Source organism: Pholcus phalangioides, unplaced genomic scaffold (genome assembly GCF_987345545.1).
Source record: "Pholcus phalangioides strain wild (caught in Gottingen) unplaced genomic scaffold, Ppha-v1.0 ptg000003l_1, whole genome shotgun sequence".
Classification (NCBI taxonomy): Eukaryota; Metazoa; Arthropoda; class Arachnida; order Araneae; family Pholcidae; genus Pholcus; species Pholcus phalangioides.
Window position 1 is genome coordinate 45,230,549 of NW_028301596.1, and position 20,721 is coordinate 45,251,269.

At 32.9% G+C, this 20,721-nt stretch overlaps 2 protein-coding genes across 2 annotated transcripts in view; one reads left to right on the forward strand and one right to left on the reverse strand.

Moving 5' to 3' along the window:
- Positions 1-486: 486 nt before the first annotated feature.
- Positions 487-2,998, reverse strand: LOC149088671 (uncharacterized). The gene is made up of 2 exons (XM_089252189.1): positions 2,347-2,998; positions 487-557 (listed from the first exon to the last, which is right to left on the reverse strand). Exons 1-2 carry the CDS (start codon positions 2,996-2,998, stop codon positions 487-489), a joined length of 723 nt encoding a protein of 240 aa, XP_089108315.1.
- A 727-nt stretch (positions 2,999-3,725) lies between these two features.
- LOC149088672 (uncharacterized) overlaps positions 3,726-20,721 on the forward strand; it is a 42,675-nt gene continuing 25,679 nt past the window's right edge. Inside the window, exons 1-11 of the mRNA XM_089248798.1 lie at positions 3,726-3,812; positions 4,635-4,686; positions 6,818-6,854; positions 7,010-7,089; positions 8,236-8,304; positions 8,393-8,524; positions 10,523-10,591; positions 12,189-12,343; positions 14,616-14,769; positions 15,942-16,072; positions 20,047-20,198. Of these exons, the coding sequence (XP_089104924.1) occupies positions 3,805-3,812; positions 4,635-4,686; positions 6,818-6,854; positions 7,010-7,089; positions 8,236-8,304; positions 8,393-8,524; positions 10,523-10,591; positions 12,189-12,343; positions 14,616-14,769; positions 15,942-16,072; positions 20,047-20,198 (1,039 nt within the window). The 5' untranslated portion in view covers positions 3,726-3,804. The remainder of the gene's footprint in view (positions 3,813-4,634; positions 4,687-6,817; positions 6,855-7,009; positions 7,090-8,235; positions 8,305-8,392; positions 8,525-10,522; positions 10,592-12,188; positions 12,344-14,615; positions 14,770-15,941; positions 16,073-20,046; positions 20,199-20,721) is intronic.

Consider the following 20,721-nt stretch of genomic DNA (forward strand, 5'->3'; position numbering starts at 1 on the left):
GTTGTGGCCGCTGTTAGACTCTGGTTTTCTGAGGTGGTTCAATAGTCCTAAATTTAATTCATGTAATCCGCTAGAAAAATTAGGTAACATTTTGTGAAAACTGGGGATATCATCTAAAAAAAGAAGTGGATATACTCAGAAAGAAAAGGCAAAGCTACAAAAATAGTGAAATTATAAATCAAGAATTTATTTCATAAATGAGCATTTCATTGCTAACAAAAAAAAAAAACAATGCCACTACTAATAATCATTATTGTTGTATTCCAATATAAAAAAACTGCAAGTATATAGAAATGTTGCAAAATTTTGATTTCATTGCATACAATTTAATTTCCACTCTGATAAAGATTCTCTGCATGACAGTTCTACAAGAGGAAGAAATTTCAAAACAGCTACTCAAACACAGCATCCTACAATGGCAACTGCTATTTTTGGCAGCAGTCAAATATCATTAACACAAAATACAACTTCAAGCAAAAATATATATCATATACCCAGCATGCTGTGAAAATCGGGGAAACCAGCTTTTTGAATGCTGGAGTCTGTTCCACATTTACCTATATTTATATTAAGTACAGGATATAAATAAGTGAATACATACAAAATAATGAGTTTACACTGTTCTGCAAAAGAGTGTGATAATGATCATAAGAAATTGAGCATTTACTTATAGCCCTGATTTGATTGCGGTCAACCAAATATGAAATACACTGATGGGGGATGCTGAGCTCTGCTACAGTTTTGACTTTGTATGATGCCTTACTTTTTCCCACATTAAAATTCTCTGCAAAATACCATGGCTAATTTTTTCATTGTCAAACACTTTCAGCCTATTGCCCATGTTGTTCCAGCTATGCGTGTTCGAGAATTATTTTGTACACTTTGATTTAAGGAGGGAGTAAACTTGTCAGTTCAAAGACCCAATTTCTGTACAAGTGATCTACGAACCCATGATGAATATCACAAGGAAGCATTCTACGGTTAAATGTTCATAGTTTTTTTCATTCATCTTTTTCCCATTTACAGAGCACACTTGTGTGGATATTTATGTCAGCAGCATGCAATATATAGGCGAATAAGGTATGAGTGAGCCTCACAGATGCATAGGTGCCAATACTCAGACTTGAAAAATCTGTAGTTTGTAGCGTGATGAAACATTTCCCTGAAAAAGAAAATATTTCACACAAATAAAAGGGAACATTAGAGATTTTTCGGGGTGTGTGACCCTATGACTCATTTTCCCAGAACATTCCGCATTTTCCTGTAATTTTCAACCTCCTGACCTTCTTGAAATAAAAATTGTCCTGCTTCTTCCCGTATTTTTAATGAAGCCTTACTTGAATTTTTATTATTTTAATCCACTGATTTGCAGTAGCATTTCCATTCTCACCACTTTTTGGAGATTTTAATATTAATTGGAAACTTTGCATGGTTTTAGTACCATATTTGGCAAAAATTTCATCATCAAACATCATCATCGTGCCCCCCCCCCAGACTTCCAAGTTTATCTCCACCTATGATGCAGCTCCATTCTTGTGTTCGAATGCGTGAGAGAAAACACAATTACATGGCACTCCTATTAAGCTTACGTTACTTATCCATTCCCATTGCGTTAGAATCTCAAAAATATGAATGAGAGACAGATTGGCAGGGCAGTCTCAACAGCACCATGGAAAGACTGGCAAAGAGATATTCTAAGGAAGCCCAATTAACTGAAAGTACCTGGTTATAAATTTTTATGGTTTCTCTTGAAAATCATAGCACCAAATAGCATTATCACACAGCCCAAGGGTTGTGCCCTGGTGGTACGGCTGGTTCAGACCATTTTCCAAGTGTAAGCAAATAATGTTTTGGTGATAAAAAACCACCCCTCCCCTTTAGTTCGCGCCCTAAAAAAATTGTCCTCCTTCAGTTGCTACATTAAAAAAAATCACCCTCTTTCAGTTGGTGCCTTCTGCGGGCCACAAGATCCGGCCCTGCATAGTGGGGCTCATACGTTATGACTGGTCAAGATTTTCATATGCGAGCGCATGGATATCAGCAGTGCAACATATAGGTGAGTAACGTGTCTATATATTTTCTTAATACTGCCATATTAGGAATTTTGTAGTTCAATTTCATTGTTAGCCAGCACTCTAACAAAAGAAGATTTGTTTAATGATGAATTTGCATTTGATCTCATTTCATTAATGATTGGTTGTATGGAATCTAATTGCTTCATCACCACCAGTCCTTCGTTATAAGTTGCAATGTAATTCAAATTGTCATCAAAAGTTTTTCTTAGTAGAGTTTTTAAATTTTCTAAAGGTGATTCTTCATTTCCAGATGAACTAAGAGGCTCATTACTCATTGAACTTTCAACATCTACTTCATCTTGTATTGGTATACTCGAACTAGAATCTCCATCCACATCTGTAACAATAACGTTCTCTAGACATGGAGTTAGTTTAACACTATGAGGATCAGTTTTCATTGATCGATGAAACCTTTGCGGATCGTCATCACAAGCAGAGTTTCTGATATCCTGTAAGATTGCTTCAAATGGCCGATTTGGCAGAATTTCACTGGCAACAGCCAATCTGTCTTCCTGAGAAAGAGGTGAATGACTTGTGTCATTCGAGTGACCAGTATGCGTAGAACAAAATGTGACCTGGCATTCATCGTTCCTCACAAGGACAGAGATCGAAGCAGGGCAATAGGTTTTGATCTTGCTTGATCCTTCCATTTCCAGATGCCGTAGAGGTCTTCCACGAGGAACACATTCACTGGAACGATGGCACGCATAATAATGATATTCATTATTGACGTGTTTACTGCGGCATGTATTGACGAACGTCGACCTGGTCTCTCTTTCAACATTTGCTTTCCACTGCAGGAATTCTTGGAAATCCTTAAATTCCAGTTCCTCCGAAACGCATCGCACGTCATGTATACGCTTTAAATGGTACAATATACTATCCTTCGGGAACCCTACCTTGCACAGTGCACAGCAATACATCTTGGGTGTCTTCGGGGTAATTATTGAATGGATTGTTTTCATGTGGAACGTCAAATGCTTGAGGTGGTTGAACTTTCTTCTACAGAGGCCACATGGGTGTTTATAAGTTTTCACTTTACCTGAGAGATGGATTTTCTTGTGACGGCTCAAACTACTGCTCTTAGAGAAAATCTTTCCACATTCTTTACAAATGATTAAACGTTTGTTGATTTCATTTAGTTCAGGTTGATTTGAGGAAGACCTGGGAATCGAAGCCATGATTTTTTTCGTTAAGTAGGTGAACTATTGAGTAATCAATTGATGTTGTTAAACTATTTAAAAAAAAGATAAGCAATAAGTGATTGATACAACGTTGAATCAATTGAGATAAGGCATAATGTTCATATTTGCATTGAGCACGTTTCTTTTTATGGACAAAGTGTCTCAGCTTGTTTATGTTTTGTGAAATCTATTTTATTTTGTGCCCTGTAGATACTCTGGACCTACCGTCTCTCACCGAGATCAACATCAATTTACTTTTTTTTGATAATTTCTTTCTAAAATAGAAATTATTGAAGTTTATTTGATTTTTTGGATTTTTCATCACGTATTTTATTGAAAAAATGTAATTGTGTGATCTAATTTCCACTGGAGAGGTGTGCCGCTTTTGCTTGATCAAAGTATGGTCAATATATAACAGTTTGTAAATTTAGAAATATTTATGGCAACGTGTAAAACGGCGCGCTTGTGAAATTGCTATGTTTACTACAGGAGTTGGAAGATAAATAAAGAGCACACATGTTGACAATGGCAGTGGCACGTATTTAATGTGCATGTAATAAATTTTAACATTTTACATATTTACTCAACATATTTTATAATATTGTATAGCGTATTTATTTTTCACAACGTTCATTTAATGTAATTTTATAGATATTTATGAATTGATGGGATTACCTTTCTTGCTTCAAAAATATCGTTAATGAATCCGTTTGATTAGACCAGGGGTCCACGGACCTCCCGGCAGGATCTGTTTGTTCCTCATAAGTCCTACCCCTGGGGGAAAAATATGAATTTTTGTAGTATTCCCCCAAGTATTCTTTGAAGCAGAGGCATGTACGCCGGGATGGGAGGGGGCAAACGTGTCCGTGTTTAAAATACAAAAGCTAGCTAGTTTTGGGGCCCCATGCATTTGTGGGCACGTGCCCTTTTTGCCATGGCTTTTGGCAAAGATTTCATAAACGGGGTTACTCAAATTTAGTTTGATGACAAAATTATTTAACTCATGTAAACAAACCTTTACACAAAGAGTATCATTCCATAAATGGTCAATACAGTGAAACCTGTGTGTAATGATACTGCCTATAATTTGGTCTCCGTGGAATTCTTATTCAATAAGAAATAGTGCAAATACTCAAACTGTTTACAACAATAACCTGTCTATAATATTTTTTCTAGGTTCCTACAGTATTGTTATATATACACAGGTTTTACTGTGTATGGTGTTAAAGGTCTAGATCGTTTGATCACTTCAAAGTGTAGTGTCTGTTGGACACCTGTTATTGGAAAGATGATTATTAGAGGTAGTTTTAGTTTTCATGGGTTTACTTTTAAACTTGTATTCCTTGTGGGTTTTATACTACTGTTATTTTTACAGGCACCGCAAGAAGATGGCATCTGCATTTGATGACTTTATCCAGCAGTTTACAATATCCTTTACATGCATATATTTATTGTATTAATCTTTTGTACTGAAAATAACAATATCTTCTATAACATGGCAATTAACAATTTCATGGGAACAAGAAAAGATATAAAGGCTTTGTTACATGTGTACAAATGCGTCTCATTGTTTAAATCAGTGAATTCTGAACATGAAATTTCACGATAAAAGAGGATGGGGTATAGTAAAGGGTGAGTGAAAAAGTATAATCATCCCATATCCAGGACCATTTTGGGAGTTTTGATTCATTTAACGGAAGTTTTATCTGTTGGTATTGAATATTGGTTTTTACACACTGTCCTCTAAAATTATGGCATATTTTGCCCTTGTTTTAGTGCTACAGTCAACGCCGCCTATTAGAATCACGGATAATGCTATCATTCGGGTATTATTATCACTTTTGCAAGTAATGGAATGGACCAATATTATAACGGGAAAATGCTCTAGTTATCAGGACTTCAGATAATGCTTAAAATTTTTTTCCCTGTTGAAAGTTTTTTGTGCATTGTGAAACTAATGTTTAACCAAACTTATTTTTCCCCTGTAAGTTATCATTATCAACCGGCATGACTAGGTAGGAGATTAGAAGTCTCCCTTGTTGACAAAAATTTTTGTACTCAGTTTGAAATGTCCTAATCGGGTCACATGTGATTCATACCACTGTTCCACATGTGTGAAAAGCAGTGCTACACGTAGTGGCGGCATGTGTAAGCAGAGCTGCCAACTGCTACTGATTGTCCGTAGTTTCTACGAACGGCCACAATAAACTACAGAGCTACGGGAGATACTCTCAATACTACAGGAATCAATTTAAAAAAAAAGGCCTGGGTTTCTTTTATTATCATTTTTTAAATTTCACCAGTCTTTACCATAGCAATGAATTCATATACACATGAGGGAGAGTTTGAGAGAAGATAAACTCGGAGCTGGTCTGTTTTGTCTGTGTGTGTGGAAAGCAATCTGTAAAGCCGGGTCTAAACCTGTCTCTCTTCACAATGCCCAAACATGCAAAAAACCTGTTTCCCATTGAAACCGCCCCCCACATCATGGGTTAAAAAAAGGTTTTTGAGTGGTTCTCAGCACGGTGAATCTGGGCCACTGCTTAATTTGCATAGGGCATGGTCAAACTCTCTGAACTTGTGTCGGAATAAATGTTTCTTCGTAGGTGCCATAGGAGCTCTGATACGAAGAAAACAGGGATGGGGGGTCTAGGGTTTGCTACACGTCCATATATATATACAACCCATAAGGATGTTTATAGGTTGGGATTGTATTGAATATTCACGAATTATTAAGGGACTTGGTGACTTCTGAAAGTTGTATCGGGAGTGGGGGGAAATCATATGGCTTGAGCCTTCTAAGTTCCAGTGCCATTGAAGTGCTGTATTTATTGAACTTTCAATTTGTTTTTAATTCCACTATGATTATGTTGTCTTGGGGGTACCCCATCCCCCCACGGAAAGCTTAACATTTATCACTAGTGACAAGCTTCAAGCCAATATTGGTATGTCTGTGTAAGGTAAAACAAGTCTATTTTTCAGTTCCTAGTCAGTTTCTTTCAACTGACTATATTCACAGAGTTCCTGAGCAGAAAAACTTTCATATGGGATCTATGAAACCTAGCATACTGTACTTTATAAAAAAGTATCATAATTCGTGATACACATTAGACAGTTCCAACCTCATTCCTTACAATTTTGTATTTAGAAAAAAGGTTTTATCTTGCAAAATAAAAAAATCCTATTTTATAACCATGTGACAAAAAAAAACAAACCGCACAATTTACCATTTTAACCAGTTATGTGGGAAGGACAAACAGAATCGTCCAGTTTTCATGTGTCCCGTTCAACCGAATGGAACATTGGCCAACTTGTGTACTACCAGGATTTTTTGGGATACAACTATCAATCTGTTATTGTTATCAGAATCCCGGAATCCTGATGTGATCACATCAAGCACCATGGATCGTATTCAACATGTCATTAGGTTTATTATCACATGCATTTAGATAATGTGGGATGAGATAGTTTTGAATTTTTTCATAACCATTTTAACATTTGAAGTTTGTAAATACTATTTTATTTAGTCAATTAGTTTTCTACCTTAACATTTCTTATGCTGCTTATGACCAGAATCAATATGAGGATCTTAGTGGTAAGTCTGAAATGTATGAGACTTGCTTTTATTGCATCTGAATTTCTTTTTGAACTAGATGTTTGTAAAATCTATTGTTTGTTTTTTTTTAAATTATTTCTGAATTTAGTTAAAGTTCAGTTTCTAAGAATATTATACTCTCTCTCTTTTTACAGAATTGCTTGAACATTTGCCTTCTAATTTCAATCCTGAGCAAAAATTCTGGGTAGAAAAATTCTCTTTAATTCTTTCCAGAGTGAGTAATTTAAAGTGTTTCACACATTAAAAATATATACGCAGTCAAACCTTAGTATAGAGTCATCCAGTTGAAAAGTCATGTTAAAGGTCACTTTGTTGATGTCTATGATTTTTATATTTATCTGTTTTGAAGCATAGAAAGGTAATTTATTCTTCAATTATTTTGGGCATTCATAATGCTAGTCCATCATCAAGGTCTTATCCTTTTTGTTTCTGTAAATTAGTTCCAGGAACATACATGCCATATTTTACATGCGGAAAAGGAACCCCTCTTTTTTTGCTGAAAATTGGGTCCTATAAATAGGGGGTTCCTTATACATGGATAGTGTTATAGATACATCATTTTCAACTCTCTTCCAAATTTTAAGCCCAAAAAATCAGGAGTTCCTTATACACTTAAAAATAGAAAATAACTGTTATGTCACATTCGAAATCTAACTGATAATTTGACTATAATGTCAATAATTGACTGTCCTGGCTGATTACCATAGAGAATACAAAGACTCTCGCTAATCCAGCATATATCAGACCAGGGTATGCCAGATTAATGGAAGTGCATTGAAAAAGCCCATTTAACCCATTAATGCTGGTTGGTTTTTTCTTTGCCAATAAATGGTGGAAGTGCTTCCACTCATTATTTTTGTTTAAAAAAAAAATCAGTCGTCGTTAATGGGTTAAATAATATAAACTTCTGTGCACAGACATGTTTTGTTTTCAAATACTTGAAAAAAAAAACCAGCCTAAAAACACATGATTACTGGATGAGCCAGACTAGTGCACAGCTGGATTATCAATAGTCTACTGTATTTGTTATTAAGACTGAAAATGCAGCGACTTCATATTTTTCTTTTTTTTCTTCTGTTTTTATGGAATTTTTCCCTAAAAGATCCTACGATCCACATTGAGGCAATTTTTCTCTGTTCTTTGAAAAAAAACACATGACTTGTTTAATGCTCTGACTTGTCCATTGGCATGACTCTTTTTTCGAGATTATGGGATTTATTTTGAAGTTTAGTATTTTGTCAATAAAGGTTTTGGTGTGTAAAGGGTATGGGTTAATAAAGGGAAATATAAATACTGTTTATAATACTTTTTTCCCCATAGTTGATTTTAATTTACTATTTAATGAAAAAAAATTTCACAGGGACCTGAATTGATAATGAATGTTTTTATACAAGCACACGATCCTGTAGTCTACGAGCCACTGAGTTTGGTGAGATATTTTTTTTTTTTTTAAATTATGAGTTCTAGGAGTTTTTACAAAAATATGTTTTACAATTTTTGTGATTTTGCAATTTTAGATTTGCAAATTTATCGATTGCCTCACATTATCCATGGATGCAATATCTAAGATGAGGTTTGATAACTCTCTTTCAAGCAGCCATGCTGTAGAGTACTTGAAAGTTTTAAAGAGCATCTATATTTCTAGCCAGGTATAAAGTCCTTTATTGTTAAAATGCCATAAAGTCATTTCCAATTAACTGAGACATTGCATAGAAGCATTTTAAAACTGAATTTTGTATTTATTATTATTTGGAAAGTTAGTTGTATGCAATTAATATTTTTCCTTTCTAGCATTTCTATATTGTTACAAAACTCTTTAATCAGGGCATCAATGTTTTAGATATATACAACTGGCAACATTTGTAGTAAAAAATTAAATCAACCAGAACACCAAATTATGGTTCATACTTTATTTTAGAATTCCTCTTTTTCTTTCCTCTAGATTAATAGTTTGTAACTAGGAGTGTGGGAAAGCATTTTCGGCAGGTGCGACATGGAAAAAAAACCAGCACTGATTATTCAGAAAAATTAAAATGATGAAAATTGAATTTTTCGATTCTTAAAAAAAATGAATTATATATACATTTTGACAACTTATCTTCAACTTTCGCTTTTAGAAATGTATCACATAAAGTTAGTTGCAAAAGTTTTTTTTTTCTATTAGCCGTTGTACTTTTGTTGTACATTTTGATTCAGAAAAACACCATTAATACCCAAAATATTTCATGGTTTATTTACATTTTACCTTGTGTTACTAGTATGCTGCTCGTTGATTTGATACTGTCGTGAGCATGACTCAGGAAGAACGTCGGAAGATCTAATCAAGTGCCAAACAAACACATATACAGGGTGTCCTGTAAGTGCTAACTCTATAGGACTTTATCTTGTCCATTATTCGTTGTAGAGGAAAATAGTTTCATTTTAAAAAATTCTCAAAACGTGTTCAAAAACTGTACTAGTTTTTTATTCCCAAAACCTGTACTAGTTTTTAGAGTGAAAATACAGCATGTCAGGTAATAAATTTTTATATGTGGACTCCCTGTTAAAAAAAAAACTTGATTACAGAGAAAATTGTTGTACTGTCTCTTTTGAGCTTCCAAGTACAATATTCACTGAGATATTTGAATTCATTGTAAAGGAACAACGTAAATGAGGGAAAGAAGCATTGGCCTTCACCATTAGTTTATGTCGTTCTTCCCTAATGTTTCTTAGTTTTTTAATTCCAATATCTCAGCGAATTGGAAATGTGAATTTTTATTTATTTGTTGTTTTTTTGTGGTCTTGGAAGTGACAGGGAAACTTTCTTGATTTGAGTTTTTTAGGACAAGGCATTCATATAAAAATTTAGATTTTTTTTATGACACACTATTTTGTAATCTCAAAAATGGTACAGGGTGATTTTTAACACATTTTAAGCATTTTTAGATTGGAACCTTTTCCATGGAGAGGAATGCTTGAGATAAAGGCTGAGTTAGGACTTACAAGACACCCTGTATATTGTTGTACTGGCTGCAATCAATAAGTGAAAAACAATTCATTGAAACTTTTTCCCAAATTTTGAAACGCTGAAAAAACAGGAACATTTTTAAATTCAGTTTTTTAATTTATTTAAAAAAATGATGCATAAATTAAATATTAACAGTAGCCGAAAAAAGGAATTAAATAACAAGTAAAAGATTTTATTAAAATTAATAAACATAAGATAATGTAATTGATTATAGATTAAAAAAAATGAATGGAAAACTGATTATCACTGGTAGTGAGATAAAGGTTAAGAACCACTGCTCTAGATGTTAACAAGTAGTAGTAATATATATGTTATGATAAAATTGATAAATCAGTAATTATACGTAATCACTAATCGTCTCAGTAAGTTTGATCAATTTTGCTACATTAAACACTTTTACAGAGAGAACTGCGAGAAATGTGGGTTCTATCACAACAGAATTTCTTATTCCAGCACATTGTTCCATAGGAACTCAGATTTATTTTAATGATATTCTAAACTCTTAAAAAATATATATTTTTGTGCTGTTTCAATTGTTTTGATTTGCACAATCATGGACTTCTAAACTCATATATATTTTTGTTCAATACTCTAACACCATTTTTTTCCCACCATCTTTTTTTCCTTTTATTAATTACAGTTTTCATCTGAACACCGAAGTCACAAAGGATTTCAACAATTTTGTACTTCAGTTTCAAAGTTTGAAGAGGTATATATTTTTGTAATAAATCATTTTCTTAATGTGTTGTAATGGCTTTTTGTGAAAAATGTTATTATGCATAAATTTAAATTTTAACATGTCTGTGTAAAGTAGATTGGTGTGAATTAGCTATGTATATATACATATTGTTGGTAGTTATATAAGGATAAGATTCATTAGCTCAGTGTGTGATGAGAAGTGGAAACAGACAAAGAAATGTGGAAGTGAATGGCAGGAAAACGGTTGTTCAAACGAAAAAAAGTCTCTCCACAGAAAAGAAAAAAGTCTCTCCATCATGGAGGTTGAAATGGTTGTTCAAAAGAAAAAGGTCCCTCCGGGAGGAGGGGGGGGGGGGTAGAAGCTATAGGTATAACAAGGATCCTATGGGTGAGATTGTGTTGGGAGAAAAAATTTCTGGAAAAGGGGGCGAGATGGGACAGAAAAGGTAACTATGTGCTAGACAGATGGCAGCATTTTTTGAACACTAAACATACATAACCCTGACATCATGAAATACAGTAGGACCACAAAATCAATACACACAGAAGCACTTCCAGGCAGGCACCAATTTGTTAGAAGTTCTCCCAGAGGAATGTTTAGCTCTCTATGGGGGTTAAATATATAGTAATATATTTTGGGGTTATAGTAATGTATCATTAATTAATATACAGTAAGTTATATGACCAAGTTGTTAAACAACAAATTTTCAAAAGAAAAGTTTTGAATATTCTGTTTTTCTCTATTCTTTCTATAATAATTTAGTGCCTATTTTGATATTGTTCAGCTGGAGTGCATCGAGAATGTGTACCACTTGATACCCATTATGTTGTTCAACCTATGGATCAAGGTGTACCAATCAAAATTTGAATCTTTTTATAGTCAAAGTATAAATTGCAATACGTTACTGAAAGTGTATTTCATTGATTGCATAAGAATGACAAGCAAAATTTGGAAAACAGTTTCGTAACCGATGATCATGAATTGTTTCTGTAAATAAGGCTTTAAGCATGATCAAAAAAATTTGCACTGATGTTGATTCTAGAACAGTAGCTAAGATCAATTATTATAACTATAAATAATTAAAATTTGGGAAACACTTTCATTTGCAATTTGTAGCCTTTTTACAGGTTGAGGATAATTCAAATTTTGGATAAATTGAACTTCTTTCCAGTAATTTTGGATTAACCAAGTTCGACTATATATATCATACTTAAATTTGATTGTCAGTATCATGACAATAAAAAGCTTTCAATTACCACAGTTTTTAATATTTATTTAAATAATAAATTGCATAATTGAAATGCAATATCATTTAAAATTACCAATAATTTCATTTTCAATTAAAAACACCAATTTTATTTATAATTCTGATGAATTTTAAGAAAATTGATATTTGGCTGCCAAATATTTGGTATTTGGCGAAATCACTATTTGTGCCATCCCTAGAAGCTCTACCAAGTAAGAATAAAATGTTCCTTTGAAGCATTTTTTATTTTGTTTTATTCAATTTTTTTTGCTTATTTTCAAATATTTGACTTTTATTGCATCAAATATGTAGCCTAATTAAAAAAAATTATATTTTTCTTAATCACTTTGTTTCTCATAGGTATTGTCATTTCTGTTTACCAAGTGCAAGCATTCAAAAGCGAAGAAAGATATACCACTAGTCTGTGATTTGCTTTCTGAAATCTTTGACACAATGAAACAAACTGATGATAAAAATGTAAAACAACTTTACTTTTTGGGAAAAATATATGAAAGGTTTGTTAGAAGCTCATCTGTTTAGAGAAGTGGCTATCAAAATTGATTACTTGAATATCATAATATTATTGACGCTTGTTATAATGGTATAATGAACATACCTTATAGCAGGGGTTCTTAACCTATTGTGACCCAAACTTGGTCCCCAAGAGCTTCTGAGATGGGTTGGACTTATCCACTTATGATTTGGTTATAAATCCATTTGTTGTACCATTTGTTTCAAGGGCATCTTAATGATTCAGGTTTCCTTGGTAACACCCAAACATTTTTGGATCCGTCTTGAGCCATGATTTTATTAAATATTATTTTTGAAGGTGTCTGCATCCGAATTCGCATATTATTACAGAATGTACTAAAATGTTGAAAATTATCCAGGTCTATATAAATAAAAATATGAAAACATTAAACAAGCATTAACGAAAATTCAGACATGATGAGAATTTGAAATTTGTATAGTTAATGTTAAAATAAATAATATAGAAAAAATAACTGCATAATGAATAGAAAATTATTCTAGATTTGATGAAAAATACTTGAAAATTAATGAAAAATAATTCTAAAATTGATGAAAAATGGAAAAATAATTGATAACTAAAGAGAAATACTTCCAGAATTGATGAAAAATTCAAAATTTATGGAAAAAATAATTTCAGAATTATTGCGGTTTCAGAATATTTTGAATTCAGAATATATTTCTTTCAGTATTTTGGGCCATGGATTGGGGCCCTGTTGACTCATCTGTTAAGACCCCCCCCCCCCGCCGCATAGTTGGTAACGACTGATTCCACTAATTTTGAAAACTAAACATTATGTTAATTAAAAACAATTTTTATAAGAATATTTTTGAATAAATAGACCGATGGGTTGCGAATTCGATCATATTGATTTTGGGCCACAGTTCAAAAAGCTTAAGAACACCTGCCTTATAGCAACCATTCTGTTATAATGACTAGTATTATAAGTCCTAAATGTTTTCATATAGTGTATCATTTTTTATTCACTTTCAATATAATGACCAACCGATTTAACAGTTTTTTTGACAGAACAGTGGGAGTCATTATTATTATGAGCATTGATTATATTATTTATATACAGTGAGTACACTGACTGTATATAAATAGTCTCTCAGTGCAACAGTATTCTGTAGGTATTCTCAAGTATTGTCAGCATAATCATTATTAACCACTGAATTTATGCTGTTATTGGCATCTCTTCTGAGTCAGTGTTGTTAATGGCACCAGAAAATGCACTTGTAATTATTTATTTGCCATAATAAAAAAATTATTTTTTATCAGTTGATTGATGAACTTCGGTTGGACGTCGTGCTGCTATAAAGGTGCTAACTACAATATATTTCTGTGTACTACACAAGAAAAAAGCAAATACTGGAAAATTCGTCAACACTTTCAGTAAGCAGGTAGTGCGAAATACAGCTGTTATCAGAGGCTCTTTGCAGAACAAAAACTGGTGACAAGTTTGAAAATATATTTAACACAATTTTGTGAGTGAGATTTAATAAAGCGCTATTGTAGGGGGTTTCAAAATCTCTTTCAAAATTTTCTTATAGAAGGATTTATTGTAATAAAGGTCATTTTTATACTGAGAGAAGTTTAGACTTAGAGAATAGGCAATGCCAAACAATATTTGAGAAAGTACCATTATAAAGGAATTTATCAACATATCAAGTATTGTTGTAGCGAGGTTTCACTCTATAATAAACTACAATTGATTGTACAGTATTATAATAATTGCATGATATAATGAGAATACAGTCAACGTACATTATAACAATCGTTATGCGAAAACATATGGGACTTTTCCTACGGGTCGTTGTAATGGAATGGACACTATAACGTGTGGTTGTTATAACAAGCATTGACTGTATCTTGCTGTGAATGTATTATCTATAAGGCAACCACTGTGTTGTCACATCTTCAATCGATGCCATAAGCTTCAGAAAATGAAACTAACTTAGAACACTCAACACAAGGTACACCTAAATGGTGGAGCACAAATCTGTGGTACTTGATAAACAAACTGTTATTTGTTATAATAATAGTCACGAGAATTAGGTTCTCTAGGTTCTTGCGATATTCATTATTTGTTCTGACATAAATTCAAACTTGAGAATTTGTAAAATTATTATAGAAAACAAAACTCTAAATACTCTCAGGAGATTCTTAATTTTGTGTCTTTGTACCTGTAGTATTTCCTAGTTTTTTTGTGTGAAATTTCAATATGACCGACATTTTTGTCACTGTTTTATTCACAGTTTTTTTGCTCTGCATCATTTGGAAATGGGGAAAAGTGTGGATTATAATGGAATGATTCTCTTGTTTTGTCGGATAAATTACAAATATATAGATTTCATACAGAACCTGAAAGATGCCTATTGCCAAAATGGTCATGCTGTTATTCCTCTCCACGTACGTACCCACATAAAATATCATTGCAATTTTTTTTTCATCTATAATTGAATATATCAATTATTTCATTGAATACATCAATTCAGTGAAATGGCTATATACTCAAAGGACTGGAGAAACATTGTTTTAAAGGAGTTATCATTATAGATATAATATACATTAATGCTATGAAATGTGCATTGGAACCAGAGAGTAATATATCACCATAGAAGGTATCGCTATGCAGCCAATGCTGCTTTTCTTATTAGAATCAGATAATGTCATTTGGGTATTGTTATCATTTTTGCAAAGAACGGAATGGACAAAAATCATAACATGGGGGAAAAATTTGTTTATTGTTATCAGGACTTCAAATAATGTTATAAAATTTTTTCCATCAAAAGTTTTTTGCGCGTCCTAAAGCTAAGGTTTAATCAGTCTTATTTCTTTTCCTGTAAGTTATCATTATCAGGCTGCAAGATTATATGTAGAAGGCATTTTCTCCCCCTCCGTTGTTGACAAACATTTCTGTACTTAAGGTCATAATCAGCCTGTAGTATTTGCAGTGATCCATGTACGTGTGGAGCTGCTTTTGCAATGACCTTCCTATAGTGAAGGCAAATTTATGATTAAAAAAAACCTTTCCTTCAGTTCTTGATCAGTTTTGCTCAGTTGACCAGATTTAAATTTCTTTTTCTAAGAAGAGGAAGGATCTATGAAACTTATTGTTCATTAAAAATATAGTAATTTGTAATATATTTAGACAGTTCCATTCAAACGCTTTGCAATGGCTGAATAACAAAAATGCAGGATTTTGGCTCAAAGAAAAAGGTCTAGTTTTAGAACTGAATTAAAAAAAAGGAATGATACTGAACATTTTGCAATTAGTTACTGAGGAAAGAAAAACAGTTGTCCAGTTTTACCAATTACCTGTTTACCATATGTTCCCTTTCAGCTAGATGGGATAAGGATGTTCTTGAAAACAGGATTTTTTCTGGTATAGTTATTGTTTGGTTATTGACATCAGAAACCCAGAATTCTGATGTGATCACATTAAGCGGTGTGGGCTGTATGATTTTCACTGTATAAGATTTAAATTGAAGATTTATTGGAAAATTTTACTCATAATTTATATAAATAAAGTCATATAGGTGAACTTTGATCAATTATCCGAGAAATATTATTTTTTTCAGGATTTTGTAGAAATCATCAAACTGTTTTCTGCATTTCCAAAGACTTTGTGTAGGTTACGGAGTTTGAATGATTATGATGAAATTACTGATGAATGCAGTCAAGTTTTCTTGGTAACTTTGAAACTGTACCAGTGAGTTGTCTTGTCAAATGCATCATTTTAAATAAAGGATAATATTTGAAATTATGAACTTATGTGCAATAGTTTTTTTTTTTAATTTAACAGGAACACATCTTGACGTTTTGTTTTTCTTGAATTTTACAGGCCCTTAAAAAAACAAACATTTGATTGGAATAGCACATTATATTTCAATGAAGTTGATTTTGAAGCATAAAATATATTAACAATAAAAGCAATATTGGAAATATTAATAACTGATCTTTTAAATTTTTTTCATTAGTCAGAGTATCACTGTCTAGAAATAGAAGTTCAAGTTGCATCCTACAGCTCACTTTTACTAATACAGTAAAACCTACCTTAATGGTCACCCCTCTTTTATAGCCAAATAATGATTTTCCCAAAGAAAAAATTCATTTAAGTAATGCATTTTTATCCTCCCTTAATGGTCGCCTTGAAATACGATCACAGGTGCTATTTTCATCATTCATTCCATTGGGTTAGAATCCCTGAACAGACACGATCATTTCAATATTCTTCCTCCCGCAATTCCTTTCAAGAATTCAGAAATAAAACTACAGCTTATATATCTTCAAGTTAATTTTTAGCTCTTGTGGCTTGCATTCAAATTCACAGCCTTATTCAATAGCTTTTTTTGCTCTGACTTTGAGGAACTTTTATGAAATTTTATAAAAAAAATTTTGTTATTTCCATTGTGGTAAAAAATATTTTTCCCCCCCAGGATAATGCCTAATGTTTAATCAGTATTATTATGAAACCCTCAAGGAAAATTTAAACGATAATTAAAAGTATACAATCATGTTTCATTCAATTGATGCTGCTGCTTATACAAAGCGTTGACGGTTTTCTTGAGAACTTTTTTCTCTGGCCATTTTTTTGGGTTCAGCTTATTTACAGAAAACTACGGTAATTTATATTCATGTTCCATTGTTAATGAAATTGAACGGTAAAAGTGGTAAACATTGTAAGTGACAAAAGTGAAAATGTTAGGAAATCACAAAAAACTGTTTTCACAGCCCATAGGTACATTCACTCTTGAGACTTGTTTATACACTCTTTTGAACTACTGTATATACTCGTGTATAAGCAGAGTTCCCTGAGAAAATATCCTAACAAAAATGACACGTTTAAAAAGAAATATGATAAACATGTTGTAGTAAATCAAGAAGCTATCCATACTTAGAATAAAACAACCAATAAATATTTTTCTATGGGAATTGCATAATATTTTATCATGCATATGTAGTTTTTATAGTTGTATTTTTAATTGGATTGCTGTATTTTAGAAATATATGACACCCATATTTCTTATGGGCATTTTTTTCAGCCACCTTGCTAGGCATTTTGCCTGCTAAAGCCTTGTATTTAGAACATGCAGAGCAGGGTTTAAGCTACGGTCACATTTTTTGCAAAATGTGAAAGAAAATCATAGAATGTGAAAGAAGTAGTAGCGACTTTTGCAAAAATGCATACAGGAGGTACGAAACGAGTAGACATCCAACCATCAATCATTACATTAGCATTGTAGCATTTTGCTAAAGCTTTCCCCCCCCCCATTTTCGCTTTTTTGCGAAAGGAATTTTTTATCCAGCTTAAACCCTGATGCAGAGGCATAAACAATGTTTTCAAAGCTCTGCAAAGAGCTAGAAATGAAAGTGCTTCATTTGTCAAAAACAATGATACTTGTTTTGAACAGTAAAATGTAAACAAATCCCTTTCAAAAAAAAAAAATGGACAATGCAGTAAAACCCATCCAGTTCAACTTGACTTATTTACATTCTAAATTGTAATTTACGTGTTTTGCACGATGCTTTTGTAGGTGGACTCGAAGGAGCAGCATTCTTAAAAAAAAAAAGATTCATAACAAAAAAATGTCTTTCTCCTCCAAACATGCCTTCATAATTTGCTGTGCATCAATGAAGAGAGTTGACAGACTTGATTTCGGAAGACTCCAAAAAAGAATGTAATATATTGTGAGGAGAAACAGAAAATCTGTGGTCGCTAGTATACACTGTTTTGGCCAAAATTGTTTTTGTAACCAAGTCATTTCTGTCATTTTGCTTTGGCTAGAGTCACTCTTATAGGATACTGAAATAGTGCTATGAGAAACATTTGTATTTTTAAATCTAAAAAAAAAATTTTAAGGGAATTTTTTTTATTTTGCTATGATTGTACGTTGCCTGTAAGGGGGGACACATCCGTCCTACTTTATCTAATTTTTTGAGTGGGAGCCCTGACAATACCAGCTTCACACATGATCTCTAACTTTTTTAAAATTGAAACTTTATTTATTAAAAAATGAATTACAGTCGGCCCCCTGTATTCGCGGGGGTTATGTTCCGAGGATGACCGTGAGTACGGAAATCTGTGAATAACCGAAACCATAGGTTTCTCTTTGTATATCTCGTTTACTAAATATCACGAGAAAGAGCAGGGTGATGCAGAGGTAGAAGGGAATGTAAAAGAGGGTGCAGTGATTCTTGGCGATGTTCTTTGAAAGAGCATAGTGATTTTTCTGTTTGCCGTTTCTTCTTCATATCATCAAGTATGTTGGAATATGTTGACAAGGCTTTCTCTACTAATTTTTCTACATGTGAAGAACGTAAAATATAGGGATCTATGTTATGAAAATAATCTATTGCTTATTTGAGCTGAAGCCCTTCCGCTATCTTACTTGTGGTGAACTTGTCTTTGACATCTCTATCTTGATCTTCTTCGTCTTTCTTTCATCTGGTATTGCTTCAGTTTCGAAACCAGTCAGCTGCATTAATTCGTCCTCGGTCAATCCAGTATGAAAAGAACTTTGAATGGCACGTATTCACTCCCAAGGTACCACCTAACTTCCGGAACGAAACACTGTTTAAACCAATCCAGGAAAAGTGTTTTCGTAGTCTAAGTCTTTTCATTGTTCGTCCAAAATACTGGGAGTTTTGATTTACCCTTTCCCTTCAATGCTCACGGATTTGCAGATTTGAAAATGACGGTAGGCTTTATCATGTACCCATACACATTTGCGTAAAACTACAACATAGTAAGTCTATCTCTACTTGCCTTAAAACCATGAGCTCGCTTTTTTTCTCTTGCTTAACTTCTTTACTGCATTTTCTTCCAAAATAGTGTAGTTTCGTCAGCATTAAAAACCTGCTGAGGTGCACATAACCCTTCTCTTCAATACTTTTCTACAAGTCTGGAAATTTTCTAGCTGCCTCCTGGTCAGCAGAGACTTGGTCTCCAGTGACTTTTACATTGCGTGATCTGAATCGTTTCTTAAACCTATGAAACCAACCTTAACTTGCATAAAATTCTGATGAAATAGACTTTTTAAATTTTTTGCTTTTTCTGTTATAATATTACAATCAATTGGAATACCTTTTTGTAGCAGTATTGTACCAACAACAAACAGCATTTTCTGTATGAGAAACACATAGATCCTGTAGGCGCTGCATAGTTTTGACTGACATGGGTGCAGCTACAGCTGAACGAATTTCAGATTCCTTTTCCTTGATATATCTCACCTAGATTCATTGATTCCGTAATAGCGGACCACAGCAGTTATTGATTTACTTTCATCAAGTATAGTCAATACTATATCCAATTTTTCTTGTCAAGTTTTCACTTTTATTTACTTTTTCAAAGCATTATCAGTAGCACTAGAACGAGCCATCCTAAACAAGCACAACTCAAATTTTGTAAACAGACACGTGAATAACAATTGCTGAGTGTTGTCAAAAAAAAAAATTCAATAACGGAAAAAAAAAAACCGCGAATATGGAAACTGTGAATATGGGGGGGGGGGGGGCGACTGTACTTTAAAGGATTCAATAACAACCTTATTTTAAGGGTTGAATTTTTTCTTTGTCCCTTCATTGTCTGCTAAAGAGGGGTTTCGATATACTGTTAGTTTTTTACAATTTATTACTATGTTTTTTCATGTAAAGAATGTTGCACAAATATATATTTCTTTTCAGACTTATAATTATTGACTTCTCAAAAGAAATACCTACAGTCGAATTGCTGGAGACATTATGTGAGCACTTGGCAGTTTTCATTATTCCACTTCTAAGCAGTATACGAGGGGACCTTATTCATCAGTTAGTCATGGATAATAACTCTGTGTATGGTAATCAATGATCCATTCTTTTTTATATACATATTTCTGTGTTTAAAAGTCTTTCTATTAGGTGATTTACCAGCACTAAACTGATATGTCTGACATTTGACATTTTTTAATTTTATTTTTTTACTAATTTGTGTATATCTTGTGTCTTTTTGCTAAATTACAGTTGCACCTCAATTCTATAAGTTCTATCCACTTGCAACAAATACGAGAGCTAAAAATATTTTATGAAAACACTCTAACTTGCCCTACAAGCAAATGAGAAAAAAACTCATTTGCTTGCAAACACTCAAATCTTAGACACTTTAAATAAGTCATATAAGTCAAAAGTTTTTCATTGTCAAAATAAAGTGTACTTTATTTTTCTTGCGCACAAAATTATTTGGCATAAAATATATTGCACAATATGTCATACTAGCTTTTTTCCCTTTTGAACTAAACTATGTTAATTTTAGGTCATGGCTAAAAAAAAGGATAAGCACCCCCAGTTTAGATAATACTGTATTACAATTGCTTGGGAAAAACA